Source organism: Leiobunum rupestre, chromosome 5 (genome assembly GCF_980474605.1).
Source record: "Leiobunum rupestre chromosome 5, qqLeiRupe1.1.hap1, whole genome shotgun sequence".
In the NCBI taxonomy this organism is placed as follows: domain Eukaryota; kingdom Metazoa; phylum Arthropoda; class Arachnida; order Opiliones; family Sclerosomatidae; genus Leiobunum; species Leiobunum rupestre.
Genome location: NC_143388.1, coordinates 8,577,106 through 8,598,528, shown reverse-complemented (window position 1 = coordinate 8,598,528; position 21,423 = coordinate 8,577,106). Strand labels below are relative to the sequence as shown.

Here is a 21,423-nt window from a genome sequence, read left to right as displayed (position 1 = left end):
TGACCCGTACATAGCTTTGGAACGAATTAAGCTTATATATAATAAAATAAAATGTTTACTAGATTTAATGTTTTTGCTAAGTTTAAGAATTACTCCTAATAAACGTTTACAGGAGCTAATAATGTTCTGTATTTTTTCCCGGAAATTTAGGTTTTTGTCAAAAATGACCCCTAAATCTCTAGTACTACTTTTTCGAGCGATTTCATCATTATTAATTCTATAATTATACCGAATGACATTGGTTTTTCTAGAAAAAGAAACGACTACTGATTTTATAATAATTATAATAATAATTCGTATGACTAGATTCAGTTGTCTAGTATACAATAATCAAGTGGAAAGCAAATCAAATTAAACAACAATTGAAATTTCAAAAGGAATTTAATTGTAAATATGCTCACATTCTGTCTGTAGGTTAGATAATTAGATAATTATTAACGTAAATACAGATAATCTGATATCTGATTGATCGAAGGTAACGCCACTGTTATCTGAGATTCGGTAAGAAGAACTAGGCTAAACCCGTGCTAGAAAACGCGAAGGGCGATGTTGCAGGAGTGTAGACTTATAGCTTTATTGTGCACAAGCTGCTACACGACGTTTTCTGCCAATTAATCTTCGAAAAATGTTTTTTTATCCTTCACATTTATTTATTATATAAAGAGTAAATGAAGTCAGAATAAAGTTAACTAAGATAATTTACTTTTTGTTTCTTTATAGTAAACACTGCCGAAAGTAGATCGAAACAACATATTCTGAAGCTCAGACTCTTAACACTAATTGCTGAAAGGTACCAGATAGGAAATCCGGCTACACAAAAACTATTAACTTAATCAACGAAAACTTAAATTTTAAATTGCGGGCAATCAAGGAACAACCTTCCTAAACAAACAATCACTTAGTTCTTCTAGGGCTTCCGAGGGTCAATATTTCCCTTCTTCCGGTCCCCCTTTTTCCGACAAGTTTCTTTTTTGTCGTACAACCGCCAAAGTAAATAGCGAAATCTTTGGGGGAGAAAGTGATGTTTTTCTCGGTCATGCTTTTCGAACTTTCCCTGAAGAAGTATAGGCGCTTCGGAAAACAATTTGTCAAAAGACAATTTTAGTCCGGTGCTTAAGTCCCCATCTACGTTCGTTAAACCTAACATTTGCAAAGAAAAGCATAGGAATATTATTTTACAATTAATTTTGTTTCATTAATTTAATTCTTATTTTTAATTTAATTAATTTAATTCTTATTTTTAATTTAATTAATTTAATTCTTATTTTTAATTTAATTAATTTAATTCTTATTTTAATTTAATTAATTTAATTCTTATTTTTAATTTTATTAATTTAATTCTTCATTTAATTTAATATGAATTTAATTCTTCATTTAATTTAATATTATTTTAATTCTTCATTTTAATTTAATATTATTTTAATTCTTCATTTTAATTTAATATTATTTTAATTCTTCATTTAGATTTAATATTAATTTAATTCTTCATTTTAATATAAAATGAATGTAATACTAGGCCTTTCTATAAAGTAACATTGTCCTTCTTGTTTTGATGTTTCTGCTGCGTCACGGGTGACGTATCGATAACGTTTTAACTACGAAAAGCCCGGGACAACGAGGCACCCTGTTTTTAAGCATAAACTAAACTGAACTTCTACGTATTTCGTGACGAATGAGCTACATAATAACAAGTTCAGCAAGCGTAGCTTATTTTATAAAAAGGCCTATTCTCCACTTTCATTTTATAGTAAAACTGTAATTTATTTATAAAATTACGCTTTTTATATTAACCTTCAGATAGAATATCCATATTGATAGATCAGACAGCGACGAAGTGAAGCGAAACGACCACTGCCTCTATACCCTAAGATTAATTTGGCATACATAGAAGGTCACCTCTACGTTTGGCAATTATGTCAAACAAAACCAAAGACGAAGGAACATAAAAGGTTATGACCAGGGTTGGACATAAGGATATTTTTTTTTAATAGTCAGCCTGTATAGTGAGTGAGCATCCTATCTTAATGTATTTTAGTAGTCACTGACTACAAGGGGGTAAAAAGAGGGGTATAAAATCAAGAAGGACAGCCAAAATTTTGCTTTAACCGTCAGAATTAAAATAGGATTTTACTATCACTTGAGTTATATGACTTTGGCTGATCACAATATTTTTTAAATAAAATGGGATTGATAAATGATGAATTTGTGATACGCCATTATCGCCATTATTAAAATGGTAAAATTTTCACTAGTCAAATTGACTAGTGAGCCCCCAGATTTCGATTAATTTTAGTAGTCAGAGCATTTATTTTAGTAGCCAAATGCCGTGACTAGTCCAACCCACTTGACTTTCGGAATCGACCTACTTGTCCCTTTATCAGAGTATAATTCCGGCTCCATCTAAAAAGGGGAAAAAGTAGTGAGAGAGGGAGAGACTCACCAGTGACCCAGAAGAAGATGAGCCATTCGATGAGAGAAGGGAACGGACCCCGGATGTTCTGTATGGAGCGCTCAGTGCCTTCCGTTCTCGTCGAAGCCAGCACCAGCAGCAAGAGGAAGAAGCCGAAGGAAGCGCTGCAAACAAGAAATACCAATATAAAGGATACATCTTTTATATTCGACCAGGGGAAAAAAAGAGTGATACACATGCGTAATTCTTAAAGATTCCTTTGACTGATGGTGGATATTGACGTCACGCGTTACTGATAAGGTTCACTGCTCGGGTTACTTCCTGTTCCTTCATGCTCTAGACTGTGTCATTGTAGGTTTGAATAGGTTGAAATTTTGGGAACCTCATTCTAATAATTTTTAACAGTTGGCCAAATCAAAATGTCACTGCCGTTTTAGGAACCCATTTTTTTACATTTGTGCCAAATGGTTCGTAAAATATTGAGATTTTGAAATGAGGTCTTATCCCCATCAATTCCACCTGCTTCGGTTAGCAATAATGGACTTTGGGTTTAAATTGCTTCAAAGAATATGGGACATTCAAGGTTTTATTAATTTATACTGTTGGGGGAATGTTCAGACGATATGCCGATGGGTCCAGCATCGGCAAATTTTGCGTACGGGATTTGAAATCTCAGAGTGATTCCAGAAATCAGAAACTGATTTTTAGATTTCAGAGCATGATTTTCATGTTGATTTCGGTTCTTTTAGGCTGATTTCGAGATTTTGGAACTAATTTTCGCCCTGATTTCGGTATTTGGTAGTTGATTTCAATATTTCTAAAATCATTTTTCTCTAGAGTAAACGGGGATTTGCACGAATGTCGGACACCTCGTGGTCTATTTTCCACTCATCTCGAGTACGGGGGAGGAAACACGTCCACGGTGTGCACTTCAATCGCGTCAATATAAAACACGAGGTGAGTTCCATCTATATTATAAAAACCACTTCATCGTCGTCGTCGTCGTCGTTCGAGCTTTTGGTTATAGTCAGTAAGGAAGGCGAAGGCGGGCCGGTGAAGAGAAAGCGACCCGCGGAACAGAGGGAAACCGAGACTGCCTTTCGCTTCGTTACTGAGGTGGTTCGACTATACTGTAGATAGAGCGGCCCGCTGGACAGAGGGAAGTCGGGGCTCAAGGACGAGCGTAGTTTTTTGTTCGTCGTGAGGGGGGGAGCAAATCTGCCATTGGATACAGGGGGGTTTGGGACGAGAGACAAAGGCAAGTTTTTTAGTTATTTTTGTGGGGAAAAGGGTACCACTGTAATTATCGCATGGGAAAAAGGGGAAGGGGTGCCTTACTGGGTGGTTGGGTTGGGACGAGAGAGAAAGGCAAGTTTTAAGTGTACCCCGGTAATTCTGGCATGGGGACAGTGGCGTAGCGTGCATTTCTTCCACCCGGGGCCAACCCTAAATTTGCCGCCCCCCCAAAAGTAGGCAAAAATTCTGGGATACTCTGTTGATTGCAAAATGATTCAAGTCGTTAAAAAATTAAAATTTTATTCTGCGTGTTTTTTGCAACGCGAACTCTTTTATGCAATGGTCAATATTAATTTGTACCTCTTGTTCGATTGCCACGATACCCAGATTTGTTAATCTGAACGACATTGTAGATTTTAAATAGTAACTGCACCGCGCTTCTCAATAACAATAACTGACGTTTCGTTCGAGCCGGTTAGACTCGTCGACTGTTTTCTGTTGGCGGTTGTTGCAGTGTTGCCACACCGCGCGCTGCCCGGCTAGACTCGTAGACTGTTCTGTTGACGGCATAGAAATCTCATAAACACAGCGCACGGTGTGACATCACTGCATCGAGGTTAACGGTAATAGTTAGTGTAGGGAGCTGTTGGCTCGAACGCGTAGCATGCAGAGCTTGCCACCACCCTCCTACGCATTGTAACCCGGCCACCTGAATTAATGGCTTCAAAAGTCGCTTGATGACTTAGGCCTAAGGTGGTGCCTTGGGTATTAGCCTAGCTGATTATTATTATTATTATCAGAAATTATAGCCCAGTGTACCGGTAACAAGAGAACCACACCACCGGAGGCCTATCATCATAATGCCCTACGCCAGCGTCCACAGCCCGGACAGGTGACAAAACCAACATGGGTAGTAGTACCCTACTACTGAAGGTCGCAAGCCGCTCTCCCAGCAGAAGGTTCAACAATGGGTTGACCAATTCGCCCCTTCGCACACAGCAGTGGGTTACATGAGCGGGTGCTCTAGCATCGGAATCCAGCACCTTAACTACATAGGTGAGATGCCAAAGCCCTTAAGAAAAGGTGGACTAAAGGGGGACAACGGGCACACTGCGGTCCAGCGTAACCCGGCACGATCGGCACCGTAGATCCCAATGGGCTCCACAAAGCCGGGAAACCGGGCTACAGCGCCTCATACGGAGACCCGCCGCCCCACAGCAGGCCACCAAATCCGCCTAGGCGACAGGATGCCTGGCCCCTCTCCATTAGTTTGAGCTGAAGCTTAGTTTCCAGCCCTTACCTGACCGAAGTCGGAGGTCGGAGATCGGACCATTTGATCTCAGCTAACATCTCCCGGTGTGCCACCGCCCTTATGGGTTACAAGAGCCGGACCCCGACTCCTCAGTAAAGCCACCAATTATTGAACACTCAGACCCCTTAAGGGCCTGTGACAACACTGCAATAGTCGCCTGCCAGCGGCTGCCGCCAATGTCACTTTTCTGACCCAGAATATCGGCCGGCCGCGTTGGTTTCAATTTGCCAGGCCGCCCCCTACATCTATGCCGCCCGGGGCCATGGCCCCCTTTCCCCCCCCCCACGCTACGCCACTGCATGGGGAAAAGGGGGAGGAGTGCCTTACTGGGGTGGTTCGACTATGGGGAAAGGGGTACCACGAAATTCTCGCATGAAAAATGGGGGAGGGGGTGCCTAACTAGAAAGATGAGTTTTTATGTTATTTTTGCGGGGGGGAAAGGGTACCCCGGTAATTCTGGCTTGGGTAAAAGGGGCAGGGGGGCCTTACTGAGGTGGAGTACCTCGAAACACACAACTAGCTGAGGACCCGCGAACAATATTAGGCTAATCATGGATTGAAAACCTATTTTTACTTTTTTTCGGAAAAATACGGAATTTTTTCTCAAAAAATGGCCTCAGTAGTTTTCCGGAATTATTTTGACTTACAACTCTAAAATAAATAAAATCTTGTTCATATCAATTGAGCTGTCGTTTTTACGGTTTCTTTCGCTAACTTTTTAATGCATTTTTTGTTTGCATTGGAGAATAGTTAGGTAATTTAAATTAGTATTTTAGAAGTATCTTATACTACTTTAAAAATATATATTTGAAGCCGGAACGTTACCATTCCTGTTGGAAAAATCCATTCCCATTCCACCCGAATATTTGTTAACCATCCGTTACCATTCGATCTGATTTTTCATTCTTACCCATTCCCGACGGAAAATTTAAAAGACTTTGTGAACACTAAATTACAAATCCATCTAAATATATTATTTTCCATCCATTCCCTAACCGAATTAGACAAACAATTTAATCCCCCAGAAATCCAGCGGTTACCAGCAGTCTCATGGAAAAACCTAGTAAACGGCAATTTTGGAAATTCCGAATCAGTATTAAATTCCAATACATAGGCGAATGGTACATCTACTGGGAAAATTTCAATCTGCCAAAACGATTTCTGTATAAGTTATACCAGTAAATACTGATTACATTACCATAATAAATAATGTTAAGTTAAAAGGAACCACCTATGGACTGCATTGTAAAGGATGATAAAATTAGCGAATAAGTAGATTAGTCCATTATGAAAAGGGATAATAAAACTAAACCCTAAACAAATTTGAAGACATTTAAAAACTTACTAATAGCTCGTACCGATAGGTCTTCGAGCAAAGAAAAAGACGCGAAACTCGGACCAAATAGATAGGCCAGGACAGATAAAATAAAAATGGGCCGTATACGGGGAACTTTAGGTAAAAGCTGGATTTTGGAGTAGAAATAGTACTTACCATTAGAAACCATATACTGAAAGTCCCAAGCTGAAGGACGCTTGCGTTCCAAGATGGCGGCCATTCAAGATGGCCGACGCGCACTTTACTTTATTGCCTATAACTTCGGTTCTAATTGTCACAATGATTCGTACTATATATCAATTAAAAGCTACAACTATGCACTATATTTCATGTGATCAATGTTATTAGCTATCTCTACCCATTTTGGAAATTCCACGCTTTTTAAATTGACCCACCCACTTTTCTTTTGAAAATTTTGAATATTATTCAAAACCCACATACAAATTCAAATATTTGTGTTGATTGACAAATACAATTAAAACATATCTTTCATTCGATATATTGTGGAAGAAAATCCAATTTAATGTTTCGAAATTTCGAAAACAAGCTGGTCAAGACCAAAATAAATAAAGCCGGTTGATAAATTAATTAACGAATTAATCCTCCAAGAGATAACAATGACGAAATAAATTCAAAATATTATACTTTTATGTTAAGTCTTTAGCGTTCTAGTTCAAGTCGTCACCATTTTCCAATATGGACGGTAATTTACGCTTATATTTTGGCAGCGAAAATGCAATTTCAGCTGCAAAATTACTATCGAATGATTTTTTCGACGGCTTTTTTTATTTTGGTTACCTAGCTGGGTATCTTTTACCAAGGTTTTGCGATTTTTAACGAGAATGAATTTTAAAAGGAGTAGATTTTCGTGACGTTATCCCGGCACGCTAGTGACGTCTGGCGCTCAGAACCTCATTTAAATTTAACGGCCATCGAAAGGGGGGGGGGGGGCACAAGAGGACGCCGACCGACTTATTGTGGTTACTGCAATTAGCGAAGTGCAAAAAAAAATAATATTCCTGTCACCATAGTCTGGCCGTAAATGGGTTAGAGTGTGCAATAACTGGTAGCTTTACCGGGGAGTCGGAGTCCGGCTCTTGTAACCCATAAGGGCGGTGATGCACTTGGAGATGTTAGCTCTGATCAAATGGTCCTATCTCCACCTCCGACTTCGGTCAGGTTTGGGCTGGAAACTGAGCTTAAATTCGGGCTTACGGAAAGGGTCCAGACAAACAGGCTGCCTCGGCGGATTGGGTAGCCTACTGCGGGGCGGCGGGCCTCCGTATGAGGGCACGGTGGTCCTATTTCCCGGTCTTTTGGAGCCCACTGGGATCTCCGGTGCCAGCTGTGCCGGGTTATATGGACCGCTGTGTGCCCGTAAATCCCCATTAGGAGCTCTCTCCAAAGGGTTTGACTCTTTACCTACGTAGGTAGGGTGTCGGCTGGAGTTGCTACAGCATCCACTCTTAATCCCACTGCTGTGTGCGAGGTGGGGATTGTTCCCCCCGTTGCTGCACCTTCTGATGGGTTGAGTGGCTCGCGTCTAAGGTGCGACCATCAGTAGTAGGGTATTACTACCCATGCTGGATTTGTCACCTGTCCGGGCTTGGGGACGCCGGCGTAGGGCACTATGATGATCGGTCTCCGGTGGTATGGCCCCTGTACACCGGGCTATAAATTCTGACACACTGTCACCATAGTCTCTGAAGACACGGATGTGCTCGTACTTTTAGTATCACTTACCAATTCGGATATCTATTTATAGTACACTAATTAAAATTTATAATCTTCCAAACCGACTAGGTAATCTTAAAGAGCATCTTCTTTTCGTTCACGCGGTAACTGGTTGTGACACTACCTCAGCGCTATATGAAAAGGGTAAAAAAGCCACTCTAAAACCTTTGGAAATTAACAAAGAATAACAAAAAGCAGTTTCAATATTTACACTTTACGGACACAGTGATATAGCCATAGCTTGAGAAAGGTTTTTAGTTTCGTTTTACGGTGGTAAAAAATTGGACACCTTAAACGACTGCAGGTACTACACTTAAGCCGCGTTCACACTAGCCACTTTGGAACCGTTTTAAAACGGTTATAAAAGATCGAATTGTAAAATTTTGCTGTCGAATGTATTTATCGTATGGCTATTAATACAGTTGACACCGAAAATGTTCAATTTTATCTTTCGAAACCCTTTCAAAACGGTTCCAAAGTGTCTAGTGTGAACACGGCTTTATAATCGTTCTTTAGCACGCTAAGCTCTCAAAACATAGTTTGAACTAGCGAAATTACCCCCAGCAAGTGCGGCAGCACAACAGCACCCCTACAGGGTATATTTACAAGTACGGAAATGGAAAGGTATCGATTTAAATCCTGAAGAATGGCGATGGCAACGGATATCCAATGGTACCTTAAGACCAATTGTAAGCACTCTTTCATCAGCTCCAGACAATCTTCTGAGGCTGATTACTTGTGGTTGCGAAAAATCGTCATTGTTATCTCTAGAAGGATTAATTCGTTAATTAATTTATCAACCGGCTTTATTTATTTTGGTCTTGACCAGCTTGTTTTTGAAATTTCGAAACATTAAATTGAATTTTCTTCCACAATATATCGAATGAAAGATATGTTTTAATTATATTTGTCAATCAACACAAATATTTTAATTTGTATGTGGGTTTTGAATAATATTCAAAATTGTCAAAAGAAAAGTGGGTGGGTCAATTAAAAAAGCGTGGAATTTCCATAATGGCTACAGATAGCTAATAACATTATATCACATGAAATATAGTGCATGGTTGTAGCTTTTAATTGATATATAGAACGAATCATTTTGACAATTAGAACCGAAGTTATAGGCAATAAAGTAAATCGCGCGTCGGCCATCTTGAATGGCCGCCATCTTGGAACGCAAACGTCCTTCAGCTTGGGACTTTCAGTATATTTTTTTTACGGTAAGTTCTATTTATATGCCAAAATCCAGCTTTTACCTAAAATTCCCCGTATAAAACTCTTAATTGCACTGGCCTAAGATCTTCGAGTGCTAATTTTATCATAATAAATAATGTTGATCAAAACAAAGAAACTGAAATATCAAAAATTTTATAAAATAGCGTTTACTAGGTTTTTCCACGGGACAACCACGTAGCTCTCTCTCAGTTCGGATATTTTTCTTCAACAGTAAAAGAAATGCTTTCAAATTTACAGTATCAAAATCATTTTGTAGAGATTTTACGTCAATTTTCGAAATTTATGAAAGTAGTTTTGTTATTATATCGTTCGCGTCGCTCGCTAGCTTACAATTTAGTAGACGAACTAAGCACCAGTCGCTTATCGTTAGCCGAAAACGAGTCGGCAAAGAACTCGACGGCCAGAACCAAACGCGACGAAGGAACCGTTTTGGCCCCAAATGACCATAAAGATGAGTAGACCAAGCGTGACTTCAGGCTCTGATGGCCTGAGAATTTTTGATAGTCGAGGGGAAACGAGCGTTGACGTGACTCGAGCAACCATCAAAGCCAAGAAGATGCGAGCGTCCAAAATATAGCGAAGCGGGGGAGTTCGAAGTTCTGGTTTTTCGTGGGGCAGTTTGGAAAAAAGAAATAAAAAACAAGCGAGCCGCGTATGTTTGTTGCGGTTTTCAGGCCGAAGAGGGTTTTCGGCAGGAAGTTAGTGCCAAGCTTTTGTCAAGAGCGATTTCTGGGAGGCCGAGTTTCGGTTACGCTCGAAAACGTAATAATAGCCCCGGGACGCGATAAGGTCTCTGAACTGAATCCATCGATATAAAGAAGAAAAGGCTCTCTCAAAAGCGAAATACTCGAGTTGGGCTGGAAGGTGCGAGTGGAACCGTGCTCGCAATGCCCGATAGCCGAAGCTTTCGAAAGCCAAAAAATTGCGAACGCCAAAAGGCCGGCCTTGGAAATCTTTGGCCGTCTAGCGCGTCAAACTGCTCGTATAAATCATCCATTTTTACAATTTGAAGCGTTTACAAGGTTAGAGCCGCTGAAGCAAATATAATTAAATCGATTATTTATGTCTCGCGTTTGAATTGAAGGGAATGTGACCACACTCGAGATATAAAAAGTCACTACGCGATTTTCTGGGGCAATATGTTTCTACCGGAAATTTCCATATTTCACGAAAATGTATCGTAATGTCCAAACTATTCGCCCACCCTAAGCTGTCTGGAGTTACACGGCTACCCATTTTTTATATTCAGTTTCAGCAAAAGTGCAATACGAATTTGTCTGTAATTTTCTGGCAGGCAGGTTAACAGTATTAAGGTTTTCTGAATTTACCTATTTCGATAAAATGTTTTTGAATTTCTATATTTTGTTATAAGTTCCTCAATAATTCAATATTTAAATATCAATTCCTTAATTTACATTCGTCAATGTTAATAATAATAATAATAAGCTTGGCTAATACCCAAGGGCCAGTGGCGTCACTAGGGTGTTTTAGGCGGCGCTTGAGCCACCTGTAAAATGTCTGAAGCGCCACCTAAAATTTCCGAAAAGCGCCTCCTAAAATTCCCAATTTTTCCAATTCGCTTGTCGAAAAGTTTCTTCGAACTTAAAAATGGGCATCAAAAATATAATTTTTCCTAGTCGGGCTCAATGTTTCAACGTTACAAACCTTTTTATCACTCACTACGACGCCCCTGACCAGTGCTTACGGCTTAAGCGCCACCAGTTTTGAAATCCTGGTGACGCCATTGCCCAAGGCACCACCAGGTGGCCGGGTTAATTTGCAAGCCCTTCATGCCACGCGAGCCAACAGGCTCCCTACACTAACTATTACCGTTAACCTCAACAAGTTCTTATGGAAAGTTTTCTTTAGCAAAATAAACATCTAAAGAAATTCGGCGACAGTAACCTCAGCTAAATTAGCTGGTTTTCTATGAAATGAGCAAAAGTCAAGCAAGTCCAAAAATCTATTTTTGATAAAAACGACTTATTAATTTAAATCTTTAATAATTGTAATAATAATGAAATAATTTAAATATACTAAAAAGAAGGTTGAAGCTAGGAGCAACAAACACAAGGAGAACGCAGCTAGCCTTTAAACACGCTAACGCAGTGTTGCGTACAAATTTCATTGGAAGAACCTTAACGATGAACGTTTTACTGGCGGGGGGAAGACAATTTTCGAAATTTTCCCCTTCCGATGGCAGCAGGCGCTAAAGCGTCTAACCAATGAAAACCGCACACAAGAAAATGTACGACTTTTTACGGGTTGCGTTCTCCTTGTGTGGGGTGCCATATCTCAATAGGCGAAACTATAAAGTCCAGGGGGGGGGCTGAAAAGATGGTAGTCACGTGACTTTGTGCAGCGCCATCTATCCTAAGAAATACGAACTTTATTCATTTTATTTTGCTAATGGTGGTTTAAATTTTGATCAACGATATATTTATTATTATTATTGAAAACACTTTGTATCTCGAGGGAATAATTGTTTTCTTTAACGTCGCACGGCCAACTATGAACACGAGTTACCGAATCTAAGTTGGCTGTGAAAAGTTAGTCACGTGATTTTGTTTTCCCATTTTAACCAGTTGGTTAAGACTAAATTTACTTTACAGTTTCGCCTATTTGCTTGGCCTTTGCGTTTCAATAAATACTGCTGTCTTTTTCTCCCCCCCCCCTTACGCGCATGTGCGCGGGTCACTGAATTAAATAGTCACGTGTTTATGTTAGTTTTATTTTTAAGGCTTAAGTTGATAGCGCACGCGTTTTTTTTTTCAGGAGGCGCGTGCGAAATTGAACGAGCCCTTCTATATTGAAGTATTAAGCAGTTCTCTGTATTACTACTTCTAGGCAAATCACTGAACCGGTTTTATTTAAGCGTCTATTTATATGACAAAACACGCGAAAAGGTTTGAAAAGTCCATAATGAAAAGGGTAAAAAAACTATACGCTAAACGAATTTAAACTTACGAGTAAAGCTAGTGGTTAACCTGAGGCTACGTAACCATATCGTAACCGTATGTAGAACGTAAAATAACCGAAAGAGGGCGTCCATTACCTTTTGTTGAAAATCAGCGTCTGCGTATTAGCATCATTAGATAATGGACGAGCGCTTTTTGAAACGTAAATAAAACGCAGATAAAACGTCATGCGACGTCGAAGTGACGTAACGCTTGCGATACGGTTACGTAACCTCTGGTGGACCACTAGCTTTACTCGTACCAAGAGTTCTTCGATAGTAAAATAAAGAAGGGAAACTCGGACCAAATAGATCTTAAGAGTCAAAAACGAATTAAAAAGTAAATAAAACAGCCAGAATTTGCCAACGGTACACTCTTAAAAAAAAGGTGTTTTAATGGTAAATTAAGGGTGTAATATCTTTAAAAAAACACTCTTTAATGTTAATTTAAACGCCCTAAAGGGATTTTTATTGCCCCAAATTTAAAACTTGAAAAGGTGTATAAAGGGTGTTATATTACCCCGTAAATTGAGTGATTTAACACGTGGTAAGGGTGTAACTCCCTTAAGGCAGTAGTTTAGAACCTTAAAGGGAGTAGTTTAAAACTTTAAAGGGAGTATTATAGAATCCTTAAGGTAGTATTGTAGAAACCTTAAGGGGGTAGTGTAACATCCTGAAGGGAGGCGTTTGGTACCCTAAAAGGAGTAGTCTTGTACCCTAGAGGGAGTAGATAATAACCCTGAAGGGAATAGTTTTATACCACAAACTGTTAACAAAGGAACCAAAACGGAGGACGAGGACATAAGCACCCCAAATAGTGTAAATAAACACCCTAGCAGGAAAACTGCTTTTTAAGGTGTAGAATAACATTCTTTATAAACCGGTTAAGGTGTTAAATATGGGACAAGAAAAAACCCTTAAAGGTTTGAAAATAAAGCCTTTTTTCAAGAGTGTGGAGCGGTATAATTGGTTTAGGTTAGAAATTGAATGACTATAAAGAGAGGCTTACCTGTGATACATAAACTTCATAAAAGGTGAACGTATGATTCCACCGAGTCTGGACCTTGGAAAGATGAGATAGTAGAAGGCGACGATGGGCATACACGCGATGAGCCCACAGGACAGCAGCGCTTTCATAATGCCGTTACCCCTGCGCCACACTGGAAGTCCTTCGTACCATATGGACGTTAGTAGCTGTTGGCAATTTGGATGAGCCACAAACTGTCACGGAAACACACTGCCTTTAAAACTCGAAACTCCAACGAGATGTTATACCTAGTGTTATCAGAGGTCTATAATACATCTGTTCTGAGATAAGTATCCATCTAAGCTATTAAAATGAAACAAGTACCTTCGCTTTCTCGACTCACAAGGAGAGTACCCGAGGTGTTTATTGCCGATTTTGTTCAAAGTCGGCCGTAATGTAGACCTATATGCAGTGCCGTATTTCCGCCTAGGTCAACCTAGGCCGTGGCCTAGGGGCCCATCCTTGGAAGGGGCCCTCCAGTGACCGTAATTACTGTATTCGAAGTCATAAATCTATAATATCAATCGTAATTTATATTGGAGAAGTTCCTAGTTAGAAGATTTTGTTTTAAAATTACCAAAATTTCTGCCTGGCAGTTTACGGACGCAACCTTAAATCGCAATGTTGCATAATTATCGCATATTTAGTCGAAGATTGTTAAGAGCTTTTATTTAGTAATATAACCGTAGAGCTCAGACTTCTACGCTGAATCAGGTAAATTCAGGCACAGCATAGTTTCAGGGATAAGAGTAAATGCAGCGCGTGAAAAGGGGGCCCAGACTCCTTATCTGCCTATGGGCCCAGGATCTCTAAGTCCGGCCCTGCATATATGAGATCAAGGAGGATATGAAGGGAGGTGAAGTAGGAGGGATGAACGCGCCAGCATCCTTGTAAGAAGCTTAGCGCGCGCTCGGCGGGAAAATTTCGGGAAAATGGCGGCCAGATTGTGGCCGCTACGCTACGTGTTGCCACCATTTTTCCGAAATTTTCCCGCCGATTTCGCGCTAGGCTTCTTACAACGATGCTGGCGCGTTCATCCCATTGAGTTGGGAATATTAATCTAAAGGTCCAATCAAAACGTCAGATTTCAGTATTTCGCGAAACAAGTTTATAAAAAAAAGAATACTGCCGTCTGCTCCCAAATGACGAGAAAACTTGATAATTCTACCCGTGGCGCCGTCTACCTCTCTATGGTTCGTTCCAATAAGACCCGTTTTCCGGCAAAAACATTTTTTTTTTTCAAAAATAATGGATGGCGCCCCGGGATATATGATAACGTTTTCTCGTCATTTTAGAGGAGACGGCACATTCGTAATTTTCAAAAACTTGTTTCGCGGGGAGCAGATTTGATTGGATCTCTAGATTAATATTCCCAACTCAATGGTTCATCCCTCCTACTTCGCCTCCCTTCCTATCCTCCTTGATGAGATAGGAAATTTCTTGCACTAGCCATTCGATTTGCCATGGCAACCAAAAATGTTTTTGACTACTTAAAACAAAAGTACAATTTTTTCTTTATTTAACCCAAAACGTGTTACAATTTTACCCCAAAAATGTTCCAATTTAACCAAACTTGATGAAATTTACCTAAATGTCGTTCAAATTACCCATTTCGTGATTTTCAAATTTTCGTGGCTAGGACCCTGTAAACCTAAAAAATCCCATTCTTTTTAAATTTTTTGTTTTAAGTGGTCAAAAACATTTTCGGTTTCCATGGCAAATCGAATGGGTAGTGCAACGTCTCCTTTCTAGAAATTTTATGTCTCATATAGGTCTACATTACGCCCGACTTTGAACAAAATCGGCAATAAACACCTCGGGTACTCTCCTTGTCAGTGGGCGCAAATTTACCGCTAAATACAAGTTTATTATTTCGCTAAAATATGTAAAATTATAAAATTACACTGCGTAGGGATATTTATCTATTTTAAAAAACCATATTTTACCGTGGAAATAGTAAAAGAAAATCGATAGATTCGCCCTGCACAATTTTTTATCTGAAAACGTTTTCTCTTTCGAAAAATCAGCGGTAGCCTTTGTTTCAAGCGAATAACATTAAAAAGATAGTTAGATGAATACTTTTCTCGAAAGATATATATTATACACTTCTGGTGTTACTTGTTCATTAAAGTCCAAGACAGTGGTAAAAAGGGGAAAATAGTGGTAAAAAAGTGTCCAAAAGTGGATAGTAAAGAAATATTGCTTGTAAAAATCTAAAAAAAAATAGTTTGATTAAAATTTTCAAACTATTCATTTTAGAGTACAAGTTGGAATGCAATATCTTTACTCTGAATCAGTGACTGTCTGTCTGATATATAATTTTTATGATTCAATAAATACATTATTGACATGGAATACCCTAAAACTCTAAAGAAAATCAATATATTAAATGAAAAATTTTCTATAATTTAAATATCAACACAAACAATACTAAACCAAATAATCTTAGCCCTAGGAGCTTCTAATCGCAAAAAAAATCTTAGAGGTTTTCCTTAAAGACAATAGAGGGGTTAAGCAGAGCGCTCTAGAAGTTTGAATACCAACGTTAAGAGTCACGTGATCACTTTCTACGGTTTTGTAACCTTTTATAACTTGAAGACGATGTCTGATTTCTGTGGAGCTAAAGTGACACGTAGTATGGTGAGTGAGGGTAAGAATGGACATGGCGAAGTTTGGACACTTTTGAAAAATATTTATTTGAAAGTTTATTCTTTGATGCCAAAACGCAAAATTGGTCTCATTTTGAAGCCTTAAACATACCCTAAAACATGCAATTTATTACTAAATATTTACACCGCGACAATTTATACAGCAAGTCTTGAAATAAAACAACTAAAATTATCGAAAAAAATGTCTTGAAATTTCATTGGAAATTTCGTTTTGTGGCTTAGGAAATAAGATATAGCATGCAAACATGAAATGGTGAGATAAAAATAAATTGTTTAAGTATTATTTTAAGCAATTTCGCGTTTTTCTAGTACACGAAATTTATAATTTAATGAAGGTTTTGCCTTTTTTATAAGCATTTAAATTAACTAGTGCAAAGTTTAAGATTGGACAGCCTACCTTGTGATCAATCACATGTCGATTGTATTCAATTTTAAACGAGGTAGGATTTAGTTTAAGGTCTTTGCTTGAAAGGAAACTTTAAAAACAAGTTTTCATATTCAAATTTCCCGGGAAAGCAGACGGCTGACTGCGTACGGCTGTGAGTTTGGAGCTCAACGAAACACGTAGCTAGTTCCATCTATGAGGCTGCCTCGCTTACATTGTTAGTGAAGGAGAGTCGAGGGGTCCGACACTCTTTCAAATTTCGTACACGCCAGTAATTTAAAAATTTCCAAATTTCAAATTACTTATTAAAATTTAGAAAATCTTTTCAAATTTCTCAAATGTTTTGGCAAAATTTAATTTTTTTATCAATTCCGACAAATTTCTCAAATTTAATAAATCTTATGAAATTTGATGGTTTTCCGCAAATTTTTATGAAATCTTGCAAAAATTTGTAAATTTGAATTGAAATTTTAGCAAATCTTGAGAAAATTTTCAAATTTACAAAAAACCCCGAAGGAGAAATTTCCAAAGATACTGTAAACAATTTCTGTGATAACAGCACACCAGAAGTATAATATGTAATATATTAATATCTGTATATATTAATATTGTAATATTACAATATCTACCCAATTAAAATATTTGTTTCCATATTATTTATTTGCCTTAAATTACTTCTTAAAACAAATTTACCGTATAATTAGGCTTCATCTTAAAAAAATCTTTTTTCAAAATTTTCCACTAAGTTATATGTTTTTTAAAATGTCCAATGATAGACGAAATTGTCCAAAAATATACCTTCTTGTCCATAGTTTATCTAAAAGTGTCCAAAGTTAGCGAATTGGTGTCTAATTTTAAACCTTATTGTCTTTAGTTAGCACCCCCCCCCCCAGTCCAATTCAAAATTATTTTGTCCAATGTTTGACTTACTCACTTCATATCTTAAAATAATAATTATAATAATTATTGTTTTAAAAATTCACAAATTTAAATACCAAAAACCAGAGTAAATTAAAAATGAACATTCATTATTTGTATTTCAAATCGTTTTAAAATGGTCTACTCTAAATTTGTGTTTTTAAATGGAATTTTACAAAAAGTGTCCATTCTTACCCTCACTCACGCTATAATATCATTATAGCCTTTAAATAAAAATACTGAATATTACACTTTTCCTGCTGTACAAATCGACAGATAATTATGGCAGGTTTGTTTTAGCAATCTTAAATACTGGATTAAATTGAAATGCCCCTAATCCTTGTATATTTTAAACGAAATTAGATTTAAAGTAAAGTAGGGTACACGAAAACCAATGTTTGTCTTTAGACGAAGCTCACAGCAATACATAATGAGCGTTTTAGTATTGGTTAAACACTTATTTAATTTCGTCATGTACCCAGGTTAGCAACTATTTCTAAAGTCTGTAAAATTTCTATCGTAACTGCACATGTTTTCTTTAGCAGTCAAAGTGAAAGCACGCTTAACGGATTTTAAAGAATTTAATTTCACGAACTTCTCGATACTCCCGACGTCGTTCAAACTTCTAGAGCGTCCTGCTTAACCTCGCTATTATGCATACCAGGAATCCATACCTCTACTTAGAATGCTTATCACGGCAGATTTTCGTCTCGATGTGGCTGACGGTTTTTTTGACGTCACTATGTTAACTTAACAAACAACTAAGTGAGAGGGGAGCGCGGGCAGAGGGGATTTTTTCGCTCGTAGGCGGGGTCAAAGCCGTCAGAGTGATCTTACCATACGCGATACGGCAGCATAAGCATTCCAAGTAGAGGTATGGATTCCTCTGCATATGAACGGTAAAGCGTGTATCATGTGGCAAAACGCGAAATAAACTGACTTGTTTTTGTTCGTATTTTAGGGCGAGTTTTAATCTGGACAATGTTAATCTTTCTTTTTCGTCATCACCGCAGTCCTCCGAGTCCGAATCGGACTTCTTATTCATGACGGCGATGACTTCTTCAGTGCTCCGACAGAGGTCCAACAGGTCGCAAGAATACTTTTTGCACTGGTTGCTTAGTTCGACATAAATGTCTTTGAACTCGTTCTCCCTCATTGCTAGATGCTCGAGTTCCCACGACAACTGCCGGCGAGAACGCGACAAGCATTAACGGCTTAAATCTTTAGCGTCTTTAAGAAGTAATTAGATTGGTCTTACCTTAAAGGCCGTTAGAACTGGGTCATCGCTAGTGAGTGAGATCCAAGCGGGGCTGGCGAGAGCCTTGTAAGTGTGTATCCTTCTGAGCGAGTACCTCAGACTATCTGTGTGCATTCCAATCTGGCACTTCCGGCACGTGCAAGACAAAGGGTGTGGCTTCTCGATGGTGGCTCCCCTGGAGAGCAGCAGCTGAAGTATCTCAAACTGGTTGCAGTGGGCGGCTAAGATGATGGGAGAGATGTCCGGCGAGTAGTCCGAACTCTCTTCTCCCGGTTGTCGAGTCTTGGCCCAGTCGTTGGCCAGCATGTCACTCGTGATACTGGGATGGTTGATAAGCATCTCCACGATCTTGTAAACGCCTTCTCGAATTGCGTACAGCAGCGCGTCTCCGATCTTAACTTGCTCCTGGTTATATGGACAACAACATTTCGAGTCAGATCATCGATTCCAAGATTTACGGTAGAAAATATAGGAGAGGATTAGCAAATAAGACGATTTATTGTCTCCGGGTGACGTTATGACTTAAGCCTCGTCTATTGAAATATATATTAATCTGTAGTATGACCAGTTAAATCCTAGCATATGTAATATCATCACTCTTAATAATGGCGTTTTCCAAAAGTCGCTCACTGATCGCTATCAAATCTATAGACGTGACGTCATAAATATTTTTCAGGCCGAGTAGAGTTTAAAGCCAGGCGCTCACTGCTCTTCGTAACGTCTCCGTACTACCTTTAACAAGCCTTTGCTTCGTAACTGAGACAATGCCTTGTGGAAGGCAGGACGGATACGAAACGGAGAGCCAGTGGGCGCCTAGCCTAACTTGGAGCGATTTATTTTTTTCTGTAAACGCAGAACACAAGTTACATAAGGCCTAGGTTTAGGCTTGGAGAATGGAGATGACGGACGAAATCACTTTGAAAAGCTTTGTTTTAGACGTTTATTACTTGTCTGTTGGGCTAACGAATACATTTCAATTTCGTCATCGGAACTTTCCAGATGATGATTCCAAAAACATATCTATTAATTGAAGTTCTTCTGTAAACTTTCCCGCCATTTTTATTTAGAATGAATTGCTCTCAAAATCCGCGAAGAGAGACGGATCGGGAAAAAACGACCTCGATCGAAGCGATATAAGATCATACGTTTGTATTAATTGAAAATGATTTCTTAAACGGGACATCGCACCAAATCTTTTTGCAACATGATAAGCGACTTTTGTAAAACGCTATAAGTATGCCATAAAAGCATTTCCTTTAATTTCGAAAACGCTCAGATTACATCATGCGTTTCTGGATTTGACAATTTATATTTTACCTCGTGCCTCGCGATCACGAAATTTGGTTTCCATGGTAAGTTGGTAACCTTTTCAATAGCACTATGGTTGCATAAAGTTTCCACTTTTGGGTGTGAAACAAGGTCTCATTTAAATTTTTAAATGGAAATGTTATACAGAGGCACACTTATGATTGATTATGTTACATATGATCCTAGCTTTAGAGCCTATTGATCCATTTCAGGGTGTTCAGCGAAATGCCTCGAAAAATAACAAATTTAAAGACGTATTATAGGAAAATATAGGAAATAAAATAGCCAAAATAAACGAAAACCATTAAGGAATATATAAAGAGAAATGTAAGAAAAATCACCGGCTTCAGGGTAACAAAAGTATAGGGAGGATGGCAGAACAACCAATAAGGAAAAGTAGAAGAAATTCCATATAGTTGGTGGTGCCATCTGTCACCTGTCCTTGATACGATAATGTTGAAATTATAGGAAAATTTAAGATAATAGATATCGTTAAAGGATTTATAGAAAGACATGGGAATTAGTCTTGTCACCCTTCCATTTTAAAGCCTTAATTGGTAGAGCCGGTGTCTCTATTAATCTTCTAGATTTGTTTGGGGATCAACTAATAATTTACCTGCTGCAGAAGAAGTTCCACAATCTCGACATTTTCGTTGTCGACGGCGATTTGAATGGCACTCCTTCCCAAAATATTGGTGCAGTTGACGTTAACGGGATTAGGGGGTTGAAGGCACCTGATCATGGTGTGCTTGTCCCCTCTCTCGGCAGCCTCCAGAAAAGTCCGTTCCTTGGGGTCGATGGTGTGACCATCTTTCAAGGGCTCCAAGGGGATTGCAATGCGATTGCGATTCGCGCCCTTGGAGGTCGTACGGTTCGAGTTCTTGAACATCTTTTGCTGTTGTCGGAGACTGCCGGAGAGGAATGGTCGCATTAGTCGGGACAGGATTCTGCTCGGAGGAATCCTAGCTGTATTCGGGCTGTCCGAGACTTTCGCCGCCGGACTCGAAGGACTGTCTTCGATGTCGCCGGGTTCGGTGGGATCCACTCGCTTCGAAGGTGTAGCTGGGGTCAAGAAGAGAGCCACGGTCTGACCAAGGTACGGACAACGGAGTGCTGAGGGCGTTTAGCGCTGCGACTAGAACGGTGCAGCCCTTGGCTGTCGCAGCCTGAAGGGCGTCCGCGATAGACGATCGCGACGGAGTTGCTGCTAATAATTCGAGTCCACGAAACACGATTCGAAGACTTCTGACACGAAACGATCGAGGACGTGATCGAATTCCTCATGGTTCGACGCGGCGAAAGCTAAACATGTACAAATTCGCTTCTTTATAATTGGCTCTCTCGATGAGGTTTATCACAATAAAGATTAAATTTTTGCGTTCATCTCCATCTCTGAACTAAACTATCCAAGTGAAGACGAACTTTATCAATCACTATTTAACTCTCGAGTCGATTCCGGATTGATTTCTGAAAATAAAATAAAAATTTTAACAGTCGAAATTTACCATTTAAAACATTCGAACTATGTATACAGTTTACTACATTACTATAGACTTGGTTTCTGGGCAAAACGTGGACGGCGCGATTTTAATAGGCAGCATATAAAATGTGCAACAGAAATACCATCTGGCAACATCT

At 39.0% G+C, this 21,423-nt stretch overlaps 1 protein-coding gene across 3 annotated transcripts in view; it reads right to left on the bottom strand.

The window, feature by feature from the left end:
• Window positions 1–21,423, bottom strand: part of LOC149943490 (transient-receptor-potential-like protein) — a 132,775-nt gene that overhangs the window by 22,422 nt on the left and 88,930 nt on the right. For all 3 annotated transcript variants that reach the window (XM_090174886.1, XM_090174887.1, XM_090174888.1), the window contains exons 3-7: window positions 20,402–21,252; window positions 18,478–18,882; window positions 18,160–18,402; window positions 13,230–13,441; window positions 2,441–2,574 (exon numbers count right to left, since the gene is read on the bottom strand). In XM_090174886.1, coding sequence (XP_090031012.1) covers window positions 2,441–2,574; window positions 13,230–13,441; window positions 18,160–18,402; window positions 18,478–18,882; window positions 20,402–20,716 — 1,309 coding nt within the window. In that variant the 5' untranslated portion in view covers window positions 20,717–21,252. The remainder of the gene's footprint in view (window positions 1–2,440; window positions 2,575–13,229; window positions 13,442–18,159; window positions 18,403–18,477; window positions 18,883–20,401; window positions 21,253–21,423) is intronic.